This window comes from Peromyscus californicus, unplaced genomic scaffold, assembly GCF_007827085.1.
Source record: "Peromyscus californicus insignis strain IS unplaced genomic scaffold, ASM782708v3 Scaffold_3__1_contigs__length_106647218, whole genome shotgun sequence".
NCBI lineage: Eukaryota > Metazoa > Chordata > Mammalia > Rodentia > Cricetidae > Peromyscus > Peromyscus californicus.
This window is the reverse complement of record NW_026294551.1, coordinates 94,115,194-94,128,728: the sequence shown is the minus strand read 5'-3', so window position 1 is coordinate 94,128,728 and position 13,535 is coordinate 94,115,194. Positions and strand designations below refer to the sequence as shown.

The 13,535-nt window shown below is 50.6% G+C and overlaps 1 protein-coding gene and 1 non-coding gene across 5 annotated transcripts in view; both read left to right on the top strand.

The window, feature by feature from the left end:
• The window catches only part of Abca3 (ATP binding cassette subfamily A member 3), a 62,361-nt gene extending 49,420 nt beyond the window's left edge, over nt 1–12,941 (top strand). For all 4 annotated transcript variants that reach the window (XM_052759107.1, XM_052759108.1, XM_052759109.1 and 1 more), the window contains 12 exons: nt 517–790; nt 2,286–2,490; nt 2,864–3,083; nt 3,360–3,518; nt 5,159–5,331; nt 7,560–7,688; nt 7,817–8,011; nt 10,149–10,336; nt 10,698–10,868; nt 11,114–11,304; nt 11,454–11,527; nt 11,989–12,941. In XM_052759107.1, the coding sequence (XP_052615067.1) occupies nt 517–790; nt 2,286–2,490; nt 2,864–3,083; nt 3,360–3,518; nt 5,159–5,331; nt 7,560–7,688; nt 7,817–8,011; nt 10,149–10,336; nt 10,698–10,868; nt 11,114–11,304; nt 11,454–11,527; nt 11,989–12,120 (2,111 nt within the window). In that variant the 3' untranslated portion in view covers nt 12,121–12,941. The remainder of the gene's footprint in view (nt 1–516; nt 791–2,285; nt 2,491–2,863; nt 3,084–3,359; nt 3,519–5,158; nt 5,332–7,559; nt 7,689–7,816; nt 8,012–10,148; nt 10,337–10,697; nt 10,869–11,113; nt 11,305–11,453; nt 11,528–11,988) is intronic.
• On the top strand, nt 9,044–9,116 carry Trnaa-agc (transfer RNA alanine (anticodon AGC)). The gene has a single exon. It is a non-coding gene; the product is annotated as a tRNA-Ala (tRNA).
• Nucleotides 12,942–13,535: the final 594 nt, after the last annotated feature.

Sequence of the window (13,535 nt, the reverse complement as noted above, 5' to 3'; positions counted from 1 at the left end):
TCGACACCCTCACACAGGCATACATGCAGACAAAACAAAATGCAGAAGCCCAGTGATCTTCGTATAACTTGTCTTTGTTTATAGGCTAGGCTGCTGATAGTGGCCTTCATGTCATGGGGTGCTTCCATCCAACACCTTGAAATTTAAAACTGCCTTGAGTCTCTGGTAGCCATAGATCAGTATTGCCCCAGGCTTAGAACTGCCGCGTTCTGGTTAAATGGAGTGTCCTGGGAGGTTTTCTCCTTGTATCGCTCCCTCCCACATTGTGACCAGCAAAGCTGAGGTTCTGTGAACAGATTGATGACAAAATGACTGAGTTTCTTCTTGGTAAATGGGTGATTATATCAGCAGTTGGGAAGCTGTCAGCACCATGGTGGGCACTGCTGGCACAGTGGAGGTCCCAGGAACCCAGGGTCCCATCTCCCCTGTGCCTGTGCTGAATCCCTGAGAGTCATTGGGATGATGATGATGCTCCTATTGTCCCACCCAGTACTCTGACACTGCATTACTCCACAGGTGACCTAGAGGAGTTCCTGGTTTTTAGGGCCTCAGTGGAAGGGGGCGGCTTTAATGAGCGGTGCCTGGTAGCAACATCCTTCAAAGATACAGGAGAGCGGACAGTGGTCACCGCCTTGTTCAACAACCAGGCATACCACTCCCCAGCCACCGCCCTGGCCATCGTGGACAATCTTCTGTTCAAGCTGCTGTGTGGCCCTCGGGCCTCCATTGAGATCTCCAACTATCCCCAGCCCCGGAGCACCCTGCAAGTTGCCAAGGACCAGTTCAACGAGTACGTGTGCAGCTCACACACCCATTCAGGTGTCCCTCATCAGGACTGCCATTGGGACAGTGGCAGAATAAGGCTTTGTAGATGGCAGAGTGATGGTGTATTTACTCTTAGGTGCTGCTGCCTCTTGGTCAAGGTCACCTCAGCCCCTCAGCCTTTCCCATGTCAGCAAATCAGAACCCAAACACCTGTCCCACAGGGGGTGTGGTCTGAGGATCTGGCGGGCATCTTTGCTTCTCTTCCCAGCAGGGTCCTTGGCAGTAGGGCAGGGGCTGTGCTTAGAGCTCAAGAAAGGCAATTGTACCCATTAGGCTACAGGCTGGAAGACCCAAAGAGCAGGCTAAGGGGCACAGACTATTATGAGGATACCAGTAGTTCATGGAAATGTCACCCACAGCATACAACATACAGTCAGAAGCTTGTTTGTGTAGCCAGAGTTGGCCCCTTCACCCCAGTGTCGTTTTGTTAACCCTCATTGTCCTCCAAACAGTCCCGAACTCTCCAGCTGTCACTCTTTCTCCCAACTCTCAGCCCTTAAAACTGCTCATCGGCTGTTTCTATAGGGCTTCCTGTTGTGGTTATCGCAAAAATAGAATTGTATAGCACATGACCTATCAGCATGGAGTTTCTAGGGTTTGTCCATGTTCTGGCCTTACTGTTCCCTCCTTCCCCTGCCTTTCCTTTCTTTTCCTTGTCAAACACTTTTTGGTTTGGGTTTTTTTGTTTTGTTTTTTCAAGACAGGGTTTCTCTATATATCAGCCCTGGCTGTCTTGGAACTCGCTCTGTAGACAAGGCTGGCCTTGAACTCACAGAGATCCACCTGCCTTTGCCTCCCAAATGCTGGAATTAAAGGCTAGTGCCACCATGCCTGGCTGGTTTTGGGTTTTTTGAGACAGGGTGTCACTATGTAGTTCTGGCTGTCCTGGCTGTCCTGAAGCTCACTCTGTAGCCCAGGCTGGCCTCAAACTCAGAGATCTACTGCTTCTGCCTCCCCAGTGCGGGCATTAAAAGTGTGTGCCATCACACCCAGCTTAATACTACTCTTTATCCCAATACCATTTGTTGAGATGATTTGAAGATTTTTAAGCCCTGAAGGAAAGCTTTCAGAGCCTGTTTATAGAAGATATTGCTGTCAACTGGCTGTAGAACACAGGATGTATAGGAAGGGGAATGTATCTGTCACGGATGCCCAGGAACTTAACAGTGAGGTCTGGGTAGAGGTGATCAGAGAGCAGGCCAGGAGTTCCCAGCAGACAAAATGACAAACAGAAGTGCAAGTGTCCCTGAGTGCACAGAGACAGTGGTTTAGAAACTTACAGAAGCCTGGGGGGAGTGCTGTCCTTGCTCATTCAGGACACCAGGAGGAGCCATCCTCAGGGAGTGGGGTTCTTCCTCTCCCCCTTGAGTGGTTTGGCCACTGTCCATGGATTTGGATGGTCATGACCAAGGGCTCGATCTTTCCCACTACCCAGACGCACTGTGCTCTGCCCTCCCCAGGGGCCGGAAGGGATTTGACATCGCCCTGAATTTGCTCATCGCCATGGCATTTCTGGCCAGCACGTTTTCTATCCTGGCAGTCACTGAGAGGGCTGTCCGAGCCAAGCACGTTCAGTTTGTGAGCGGTGTCCGCGTGGCTACTTTCTGGCTTTCTGCTCTGCTGTGGGACCTCATCTCCTTCTTCGTTCCCAGTCTGCTACTTCTGGTGAGTGCTGGGTATGCCAGACCCTGCCCTGCACACCCAGGGAGCACACCTGGGTCCCTTTGCAAAACTAGGACCAGCAGAAAAGGCCATCTAGCAGCTGAGTTCTGATCCAGAGGACAGTTGGAAATACCAGGTGTTTTCTTCCCTACCCTTTGATAGGCAGGGACTGGGCTAGCTATCCTGGTTCTAGCTCCAGTAACCAGGAAACTATTTCTTGCAGAGGTCCCAGGGTGACAGCCACGGTGGAGCCATTAGGTCTGGCATAGCCAGTCAGAGCCTCAAGACCACTGAATGATCCCATCATCCCTTTCCCTGACCCAGGGGAGCTTCCCACTGGCCTGTTCACTGGCCTGCCTCCTCTCTGCTGCTGCAGGTGGTGTTCCAGGCCTTCGATGTGCACGCCTTCACGAGGGATGGCCACCTGGGTGACTTGCTGCTGCTGCTCATGCTGTACGGCTGGGCCATCATCCCCCTCATGTACCTCATGAGCTTCTTCTTCTCGGCTGCGTCCACAGCTTATGCCAGGCTGACCATATTCAACATCCTGTCGGGCATAGCCACCTTCATCATCGTCACTATCATGCGCATCCCAGGTGGGAGACTGAATGGCACCCTAAGCCACGGGCCACCCACTTAACCACTCTGCACCAGGAGACCCTGCTTAGCCAGCCACAGTGGTGGGAGGGTGTCTGGAGCATTCTCCCAGGGCCACACAAGGAGGGACCACTTTCCTTGGCCCAGCCTAGGCTAAATCCTATCTGCCAGTGCCTGATACAGGGATACCTGAGGCCTGACCTTCCTTTCCTGGAGCTGTCCTCAGGCAAGTGTATTGTGTCCGCCACCACTAACTTGTCTGTACCTCTTCACAGCTGTGAAATTAGTAGAACTTTCCAGAACCTTGGATCATGTGTTCTTGGTGCTGCCAAACCACTGCCTGGGCATGGCAATCAGCAGCTTCTACGAGAACTATGAGACTCAGCGGTACTGCACTTCGTCGAGGGTTGCTAGCCAATATTGCAAGAAGTACAGTGAGTGTCCAGATGGGTCCTCCTCCCACTCACCCTGTACAGCCAGAGCTTCCCCAGGACTTGCCCAGCTAAGGGGCTTGTAGTAACCCTTTTTCTGCTCCCTATAACACAGTATCAGAGGCTGAGTAAGTTACAGATCAAAGAGGTTCTTACTGTCCCGCGGCCCTCCAAGGACAAAGGCCCACTTCTGGCAATGGTCATCTTGCTCACAGAATCCCAAACATGCACAAGGCTTCATGTGACCTGAGATGAGTTGGCTCTTATGTGTCCTCTGGTCTCTTAGAAAGCTACCAGGGTTCAGTTATGAGGCTTTGCCCTGTAGAATTTATTTAATGCTAATCACCTTTCAGAGGCCCCACTTTTGAATGCCACAGTTGGATTAAATTTCCACCTTAAAAAAAATTATATGTATGAGTGTTCTGCCCACATGCATGGCCTGTGTACCACTTTCATGCTTGGTACCCAGAGGCAGAAAAGTTGGTTATGAACCACCATGTTGGTACTGGGAATTGAACCTGGGATTGAATCCTCTTCTGGAAGAGAAGCCAGTGCTCTTAACTGCTGCACTGTCTCTCCAGCCCCAGATTTCCTCCTTCCTAATACCTCCCAATAGGGATTGCATTCCAGCCATAAAAGGGCTCCATATTCTGAGTCGTCAGACCCTATCCACATTCCTTGCCCCTTACTCCTGCTTACATGTTCTGGGCCTGCATCTGGGCATCGATTTTCCCACATGTCCTGGTGCCTTGCAGCTTCTAGAACAGAGTACCACAGCCTATAGTGATCAATAGACGCATGTCTTCTCATGAGGCTGGAAGCTATAAATCCATAGTTAAGGTGCAGGCAATGCCATGCCCCTCCAGAGGCTCAGAGGAGGATCTGTCCTTCCTCTGTCCACTCTCCATGATCCCACAGGTTCCTGGGCTGTGGCTTTCATCTCTGTCTATGCCCAATCTCCTCCCCTGTGTCTCTGAGTTTCACATTCCCTGTCTTTCTCTTACAAGGACATGTCACTGGATGTGAGCTAACCCTAAATCCAGCATCTCCCCCTTAGGTCTTAACTAGTGATATCTTCAAATGTCTCATTTCTTAACAAAGTCACATTTACAGATTAAGAGTTAGACCTATTCGGGGTGGAGGCTTTTATACCTGGACCGGTCTCCTTTATACATTAGCAGGGAGCTCAGCAGTCATATCGACAGAGCCCTGCACACCCTCAGGCAAAAGTGCAATCTCTTCCCTACCTTGCTGAGCATTACCCTAGGACAGGGCTTGTGAATGCCTGTCCCATCTCTATACTTGAATGCCTGGAGAGGGGTGTGATTAGGGCATCTTCACATCTCTGCCCAGTCTCAACTCAACGTAGTGTGATTAGCAGACAAGGTTGTAATTTGTGATTGGTCCCTTGTCACAGGTGTGCAAGGGACACCTCACATGGCAAAATTCTTCCAGAGCCGGAAAGTACCTAGACTCTTGTTTGACATTGGCAAACACAAGGCATGCCCTCAAGAATTGGAGCATAGAGCCTTGATAGAGGGTGTGGGCATTTGTGTGGCTTGGGGGACTAAGGACAGTGCCGGGGCCTGGGAAAGGAGAGGGTACTCAGCAGGTGGCCCAGCCTTGCTCCTTGCCCTGCACAGACATCCAGTACCAGGAGAACTTCTATGCCTGGAGCACCCCCGGGGTTGGCAAGTTTGTGACCTCCATGGCTGCCTCAGGGTGCATCTACCTCACCCTGCTCTTCCTCATTGAGACCAACCTGCTGTGGAGACTGAGGACCTTCATCTGTGCCTTCCAGAGGAGGTGGACTCTGGTGAGTGGCTCCTGGAAGCTCAGGAATGCTGATAGATGCGCCCCACATCTGCCATGGACCTAAGACAGTGAAGGACTGCCCTGTGAGCCCAGCCTTGGAGCTTATGTGCCTTGGGCATCCCTCCCATTTGTCACACTGCCTCATGGCCAACACATAGTGTTGGCTGCCTGGCATGGCCAGATCCACGTTCACGGTCACAGCTCGGGGAGGGGGCTCAGCACTCATTATTCAAGGTCTGCCGTAAAGCCTGAGATCCTGATGCTGTGGCAACCTAGCAGAGTCAGTACCTGAGCCACTTGACAGCTGGACAGGAGTCTGCTCCACTTGTTATCACATGCACACACACACATACACACACACACACACACACACACACACACACACACATTTTCGAGACAGGGTTTCTCTGTGTAGCCCTGGCTGTCCTGGAACTCACTCTGTAGACCAGGCTGGCCTCAAACTCAGAGATCTGCCTGACTCTGCCTCCCAAGTGCTGGGATTAAAGGCGTGCACCACCACTGCCCAGCTCATATATTCATTTCTCATTAATTAATTAATTAATCAGTATGTAGATGTGTGAGTGTGGAGGTCAGAAGACAGCTTGTGGGAATTGATTCTGTCCTTCTGCCATGTGGTTCCCAGGGCTGGAACTTGGCTGTCAGGTCTGGCAGCAGGCGCCACTGAGCCATCTCACAGACCCTACACAGTCAGTGTTTCAGATGTACTCCAAGGCTTCATTCCCTCCCTCACATGAACAAACAAGAACAAAGTCTGTTCAGATCTCATTGGGTATCCAGATGAGCCTGAATTGAACTGACTTCTCAGAAACATTACAACTTCTCCCAAATGAGTTCTCCCCACAGGTTACAGTCTTCCGGACAGATGCAGTGGTGCATGCCTATAGTCTTGGCTCCTCAGGAAGGCAGAGCAAGAGGATTACTTGAGCTCAGTAGTTGAGGCTAGCGTTTACAACGTAGCAACACACATCTCTCTTTTTTTTTTTAATGCCGAATGCCGTTTATTGAAGGAGGGAGGAGGTCTTGAATACAGGTTTACAGCACAATGGGAGAACCCTGGAGGGCAGAAGTTCACTACCGATGTTTGACAATCTTGCATCTTAGCAACACACATCTCTTTAAAGAAAGTGAAACAATGAGCTAGCGAGATGTTGCAGAGGGTAAAAGTGCCTGCCACATAAGCCTGACAGCTTGAATTTGATCCCTGGAACTCATGCTGGAAGAGAGAACCAAGTCCTTTGGGCTTGGTTAAGAACACACACTGCCCTTGCAACGAGCCCCAGTTCATTTCTGGCACCCATGTTAGTTAGATGTCTAACAATCAGCTTCCCAGAGCTGTAGCTCCGCCTCAGTATCTGTATCTCCATCCCAGTATCTGACACCTCAGACCTCTGGGGCGCTTCACTCCTGTGCATACACACACACACACACACACACACACACACACACACACACACACACACAATTAAAATTTTAATTTTGAAAAAGAAAAGAGGGCTGGGGAACGGCTCAGTGGTAATGAACACTGGCTGCTCTCCTAGAGGACCCGGCTTCAGTTACCAGCACCTGTATGGTGGCCCGCCGCTGCCTGTCACTTCATTCCCAAGAGCCCCATCTCCGTTGCAGGCACTGCTGTCCTGTGGTGCAGGGATATACATGCGAGCAAAACAGAACCATACATATAAAATACATTTTTAAGAATCGTTTAGGCCGGGCGGTGGTGGCACATGCCTTTAATCCCAACACTTGGGAAGCAGAGCCAGGCGGATCTCTGTGAGTTCAAGCCCAGCCTGGTCTACAGAGCGAGATCCAGGACAGGCTCCAAAACTACACACAGAAACCCTGTCTTGAAAAAAAAAATTGTTTTAAAAAAACCTGTAACTCCAGTTCCCTCTTCTGGCCTCCACAGACACTAGGCATGTGTATGGTACACAGACACACATGCAGTCAAACAACCATACACGTAATAAAAGTGAATTGGAAAAAAAAAAAAACCCTCTTCTTCACATCACTCTGATCATGGTTTTCTCCTTGAGTTCCACACAGTTCTTGTGTAGACCTGAGCCTCTAAGCCCTCCTGCCTCTTGTGAAAGAATGTCTATGTGAGGGCAGAGGTGAAAAGTCCTCTCATTTCCCATGTCGACATTGGCTCCTATCCTTCCTTCCATGGGGCTGGAATTCACATGTGTAGTATTCATCTTAAATAATCAGGCAGAATTGCAGAACCGGACATCAGTGCTTCCTGAGGACCAAGATGTAGCTGACGAGAGGAGCCGAGTCCTGGTCCCCAGCTTAGACTCCATGCTTGACACACCACTCATCATCAATGAGCTCTCCAAGGTAACACAAGCTCTGCCCTCCACCCAGCTGGCCCTAGTACCCCCAGAAGCTAGCAGGGGCTAGAGGCCAGAGGACCTGGCTTATCTTCAGGCCTCCTCACCTGGGGCTTTCTTGCTGGCATCTTGCAGGTGTATGACCAGCGAGCACCACTCCTTGCCGTGGACAGGATCTCCCTTGCCGTCCAGAAAGGGGAGTGCTTTGGCCTGTTGGGTTTCAATGGAGCTGGAAAAACCACAACGTTCAAAATGCTGACTGGGGAGGAGACCATCACCTCAGGGGATGCCTTTGTTGGGGGTTACAGCATCAGTTCTGATATCGGAAAGGTGGGTGCAGCAGGGATGCCCTACTGGTCTGAAGCAAGACAAAGGCTACCCAAGAGATCGGACAGACTTGTCTCTGCCGCACAGTAGGCAGAGCAGTATTTGTGGACATCAGGACCAGGCTTAAACAGGTGATAGAGAGGAAAGAAATGCTGGTCAAAGAAACATGACTCAGCTGTCTGTCCACCCAGCACTTCTGTGTCTAAAACACAGACATATGGTTTGAAAGTCCAGAGAAATGAAAGGAGGCCGGGAAGGCCCAGGGCCCATCCAGCTTCTCACTCATCAGGCTGAAGCCACAGTGAGGCTGGACCAGGTACAGCCCACATGTTCCCTATTGCCTGGAGACAGTATAAAAGGCCATGTGTGTCAAGCAGAGCAGAAGACAGGAAAGGGCTGAGTGTAAGTCTAGTGGTGGACTCCTTTTCTGAGCTGCTGGCAGGGAGTGCTGGACTGGAAGAAGGGCTCGTCCCAGGCTTCTGAGAGCTGAATACTGTGTCCAGGTGTACGAGCAGAGCAAGCAACCAGGCATGACCAGAATTTGCAGGCACAGCACTCAAGGAATGAACAAATTCAGATTTCTTTTTTTTTTCTAGATTTATTTATTTTATGTGTATGAGTGTTTTGCCTGTATTTGTGTATACTATGTGCATGCCTGGCCCCATGGAGGTCAGAAGAGGGTGTTGGACCCCCTGGAACTGGAGTTACAGATGATTATGAACCACTGTGTGGATGCTGAGAACCAAATCCACTCCTCTAGAAGGGCAACAAGTGTTCTTAACCACTAGGCTATCTCTCCAGCACTCAAACTCAGATTTAAGATTTTCAGTTACCTGGCCAAGATTATAATAATAACTTAATATTTTAAGGATTAGAAATTGCTGGACATGGTGGCACACACCTTCAATCCCAGCACTCAGGAGATAGAGGCAGGTAGATCTCTGTGAGTTTGAGACCAGCATGTTCTACATAGTGAGTTCCAGGACAGTCACAGCTACATAGAGAGACAGTCTCAAAAAATCAAAAATTTCGGGGTTGGGGATTTAGCTCAGTGGTAGAGCGCTTGCCTAGCAAGCACAAGGCCCTGGGTTCGATCCTCAGCTCCAAAAAAAAAAATCAAAAATTAAAAAAAAATGATTAGAAATGTATGCACGAGTGGTCTTGCAGTGATCCACATCTGATCTGAAAATAAAGGGAAGGAATGAGAGGTGGTGCTAGAAACATCTGAGGTCCAGAAGGAAAGGAAGCCGTGTGGGGGAGCTAAGCCAAAAGCTAAGAATTGTTCCAGATCAAGTAAAAGCAGACTAGATTTCCAAGGAGGTGACTCTCTGGAGTCTTCAAGCCTAGGCACACCGGCCCCAGCCAGTGGAGGGTGGTGGGGCAGATGGCACCCAGCACACCAGAGCCTGGAGAGACCTGATGCATCCTGGCTTTTCTGCATCCGGGCACTTGCTGAGACACCTCTCTGAGAAGTGATACCCACTACAAGAGTATTACCAATGAGCACTTCTTATTAGAAGAAAGACCCTAGAACATTAGAGCTTGTTACTACCTGATGAATGAGGGAGTATGTGATCACAATTGTCTATAAAGTTTTATGTGGTGACCATTCATATAACAATGAAACCATTCTCCCTCCTCCCCCTCCTCCTCCTCCTTTTTTTTTTTTTTTTTTTTTCTTTTTTGGTTTTTCGAGACAGTGTTTCTCTATTGTACCCTGGCTGTCCTGGAACCCACTTTGTAGACCAGGCTGGCCTTGAACTCACAGAGATACACCTGTCTCTGTTTCCTGAGTGCTGGTTTTAAAGGCATGTGCTACCATGCCCGGCTAATTAAACCATTCTTATGCTAACTGCCCCCACAGTTGTCTGTCATGGATCGGGCCCCCAGCTAGACCACTTGCCGGCCTCTCTGGTCCCTTTGGGAGCCTCCCTAAGATAGCTGGTCCTTCCTGTGTCCCCACTTGGGTGCTGCTCGGAGAGCTTCAGCTGTAGTCAGCCACCAGGGCCTAATGACTACTCTTTGGACAACCCTGGACAGACTCATTGGACTGTAGACGCAGGCCAGGCATAGAGGCAGGCACCAAGGCCGAGGAGAGGACCTCTCTAACCCTTCCCTCCCACACCATATTCCAATCTAGGTACGGCAGCGGATGGGCTACTGCCCCCAGTTTGATGCACTGCTAGATCACATGACTGGCAGGGAGATGCTGGTCATGTATGCACGGCTCCGAGGCATCCCAGAGCGCCTCATCAGTGCCTGTGTGGAGAATACTCTGCGGGGTCTGCTCCTGGAGCCGCATGCCAACAAACTAGTCAAGACTTACAGGTACGACCTATACCTAGTCTCTGTTCCTATGAGATCAGCCCTGGCTCTTCTCAAAGTAGTTTAGGGTCTCCTTATCATGGAGCTCAAGGCCAATGGCTTCAGAATCAGACTGGATTTGATAGCACAACTTAGACCTTACCATATGAGAGGACTTCCCTGTCATTTCGTGCCGAGGCAAGCTGACTGGCCATGTCAAGGACCCCTGGGCACAGTTCCCTCCAGGGCCTCCCCTATGCAGTGGGCTTTCTAGTACTCCTCACCCCTTTCCTCTCACCTAGGATGCTCTAGAGTCACTGAGTATGGGCCTTTGCTGGAAGCCAGAGTATTCATATTAATTACTGATCTTGCCATCCACCTCCAGTGGCGGTAACAAACGCAAGCTGAGCACTGGCATTGCCCTCATCGGAGAGCCTGCAGTTATCTTCCTAGATGAACCATCCACTGGCATGGACCCTGTGGCCCGGCGCCTGCTGTGGGACACTGTGGCCCGGGCCCGTGAGTCTGGCAAGGCCATTGTCATCACCTCCCACAGGTAGAGCTTGGGCATGTGTGGGTCAGGGGCAGAGCCGGAACGGGTGGCTGGGGTGGGACCAGGTGAGCAGAAGATATGGCAGCAGCTAATGCAGGGTCTGCCAGGACATTTCCCAGGCTCTGCATGGGGAATGCAGGAATGGCCTGGTCTGGGCATAGATACCCTCCTGTCTGCACAAGCCTTTGACATTCAGGGTGAGCATCAGCCTCCTCCAGCACCGTCTCAGGCTTTCTCCTTTTCCCCAGTATGGAGGAGTGTGAAGCCTTATGTACCCGGCTGGCCATCATGGTTCAGGGCCAGTTCAAGTGCCTGGGCAGCCCACAACACCTCAAGAGCAAGTTTGGCAGCGGCTACTCCCTGCAGGCCAAGGTCCGGAGTGAAGGGAAGCAAGAAGTACTAGAGGAGTTCAAGGCATTTGTGGACCTGACCTTCCCAGGTGTGTGATGGTGCAGGATGGGCCTGGGGCCCTGTCTGGGCATGTTAGCTGCTGCACAGAATTTATCCTACACACCTGACCCCTCGACAAGGACTCCAGGCCATCCTCTATAGCCTGACCTACATGAGATTATGCTCTCTTCTGTACAGGCAGCATCCTAGAAGATGAGCACCAAGACATGGTCCACTATCATTTGCCTGGCTGTGACCTCAGCTGGGCCAAGGTGAGTGCAGGCCCCAGAATCCTACAGGGCACTAATAGCGACTAAGGGGGACCTTCTAGGACTCCCCGCTCTATGGTAATTCCAGGCTCTTTCCTGGGTAGAGTCACAGTATAGTTTTCTTCTACCACTCACCTTTATAGCTGATGGGCTTCAGTTTTTATATGTAAAATACTTGAGGTTGAAGAAAGGAATGTTTGCATGAAGGGAAACTGGCCCCAGAGATGGGACATAGTTTGCCCAAGGTCATGCTCTGAGATCAAAGCAAAGCCTTGGCTTCCACCTTGTTGCCCCTGTACAGCCAATATCCTCTCCCCAAGCATTGCTGACCTTGTGGGAGTGACCTCTCCAGGGGCTCTAGGACAACACTGGGGAATGGTAGGGTGAAGTCTAACCTCCCATTACCAGAGGACTCACTATCTGGGCCCTGGGCTCTCTTACCAGTAGCTTTTCTGTTTCAAAAGGTGTTTGGTATCCTGGAGAAAGCCAAGGAGAAGTATGGAGTGGACGATTACTCTGTGAGCCAGATCTCACTGGAGCAAGTCTTTCTGAGCTTTGCCCACCTGCAGCCCCCCACCACTGAGGATGGGCGATGAGGAGGTTGCTGCTGCCTTCAGAGCACCAGGCATGAAGGGGCGAGTCAGTGCTCAGCTGTGCATCCTCTCCCTCCTAGTTTCTCTTTTCTTTAATTTTTAATCACTCTTTTCTATGATGGACATGAAAAAAATCAAGGTGATATGCACAAAATGGACCAAGTGTGTCTGTCAGGACCTGCAGGCAGGAATCAGCATGCAGATTTCCACTCCTGAAGGCAGACTCTGGACCGCAGTCCCAGACCCAGAGCCCACTCCACAGTGCACACAGCTAGGCCTTGGTCTATGTGTGGAGAACCGTCCCAGGTGGTGCTGCAGGTAACCTGGGGGCTGGACTTCTTTCCAGCGCTTGTCCAGAAAGCCCCCAGGGACCTGTCCATGTTTACATATGCCGATAAGCTCCCTAGGGAGGAAAAAGAAAGCCCACAGGTTTGAGCAGCAACAAGGACTTCCAAGCTGCTGTGAATGAGCAGAAACGTTGCAGATAACTTCATGAAGGGAAGATACTGGCTGTGACTAGGTGCTGAGACCTTGGCTCCCAGCACAGCTGTGGAGGCATCCTTGGGTGTCAATGTTCCTTCGGGTATGGACACTGCACCAGACTGAACTGATCCTGAGCCAGATGTCGTCCCACAGAGCATCTGCAGCACAAGAGATGTGGCCAGACTTGAAGCACAGTCCTCTGTTCCCAGCTCTGTGCCTTCAACAGAAGTTACCGGCCACAGGACAGTCAGGGGCCACTACAAGGCTGAGTGGTGTCATCTCTTGAGGATACACTTAAGCATATTGTGATTCTATAGAAAATAAAGGCTAAGGGGACATGATCAGTCTTTGAGTCATAAATATGATATAAGGAGGGGTCATGGGACTAGATCACTACACCAGGATCCCATATTCAAATGTGGCTCTCATATCAAGTTTCAAACAAGAGCAGGAATTGGCTTTTCCTGACAGAGAGGAAGCTTACAGGATCCACTGCTGTGAGGTGAAGGAAGAGGCATGCATCAGTTACTTTCCTTGGCATAAAATCCTTGACAAAAGCAGTTTCAGGAGGGGTGTATTCTGGCTCCTGGCTCAAGGGTACAGGATCACAGGGAGGAAGTCATGGTGCTGGGCTTGGAATGATGGCAGGCCATGCTGTGTCTGCAGGCAGGAAGGCTGGTGCTCGCCACTTTTCAGTCCAGGACCCTAGCCCATGGAATGCCACCACCCACATTTCTTGTAGCTCAGTCTGCCAAGGCATGGGCAGGTAACGGGGTTAGATGAGAAAGGTAAACTGCAGGTGAGGTCAGTCTTTCCACCTCAGTTAACACAATCTAGAAACTCTCTCACATGCCCAAACACTTGTTACTGTGGTCATTCTAAATCCCATCAAGTTGGTCATCATCAGCCATCACAATGACCAAAGGCAAATGAAA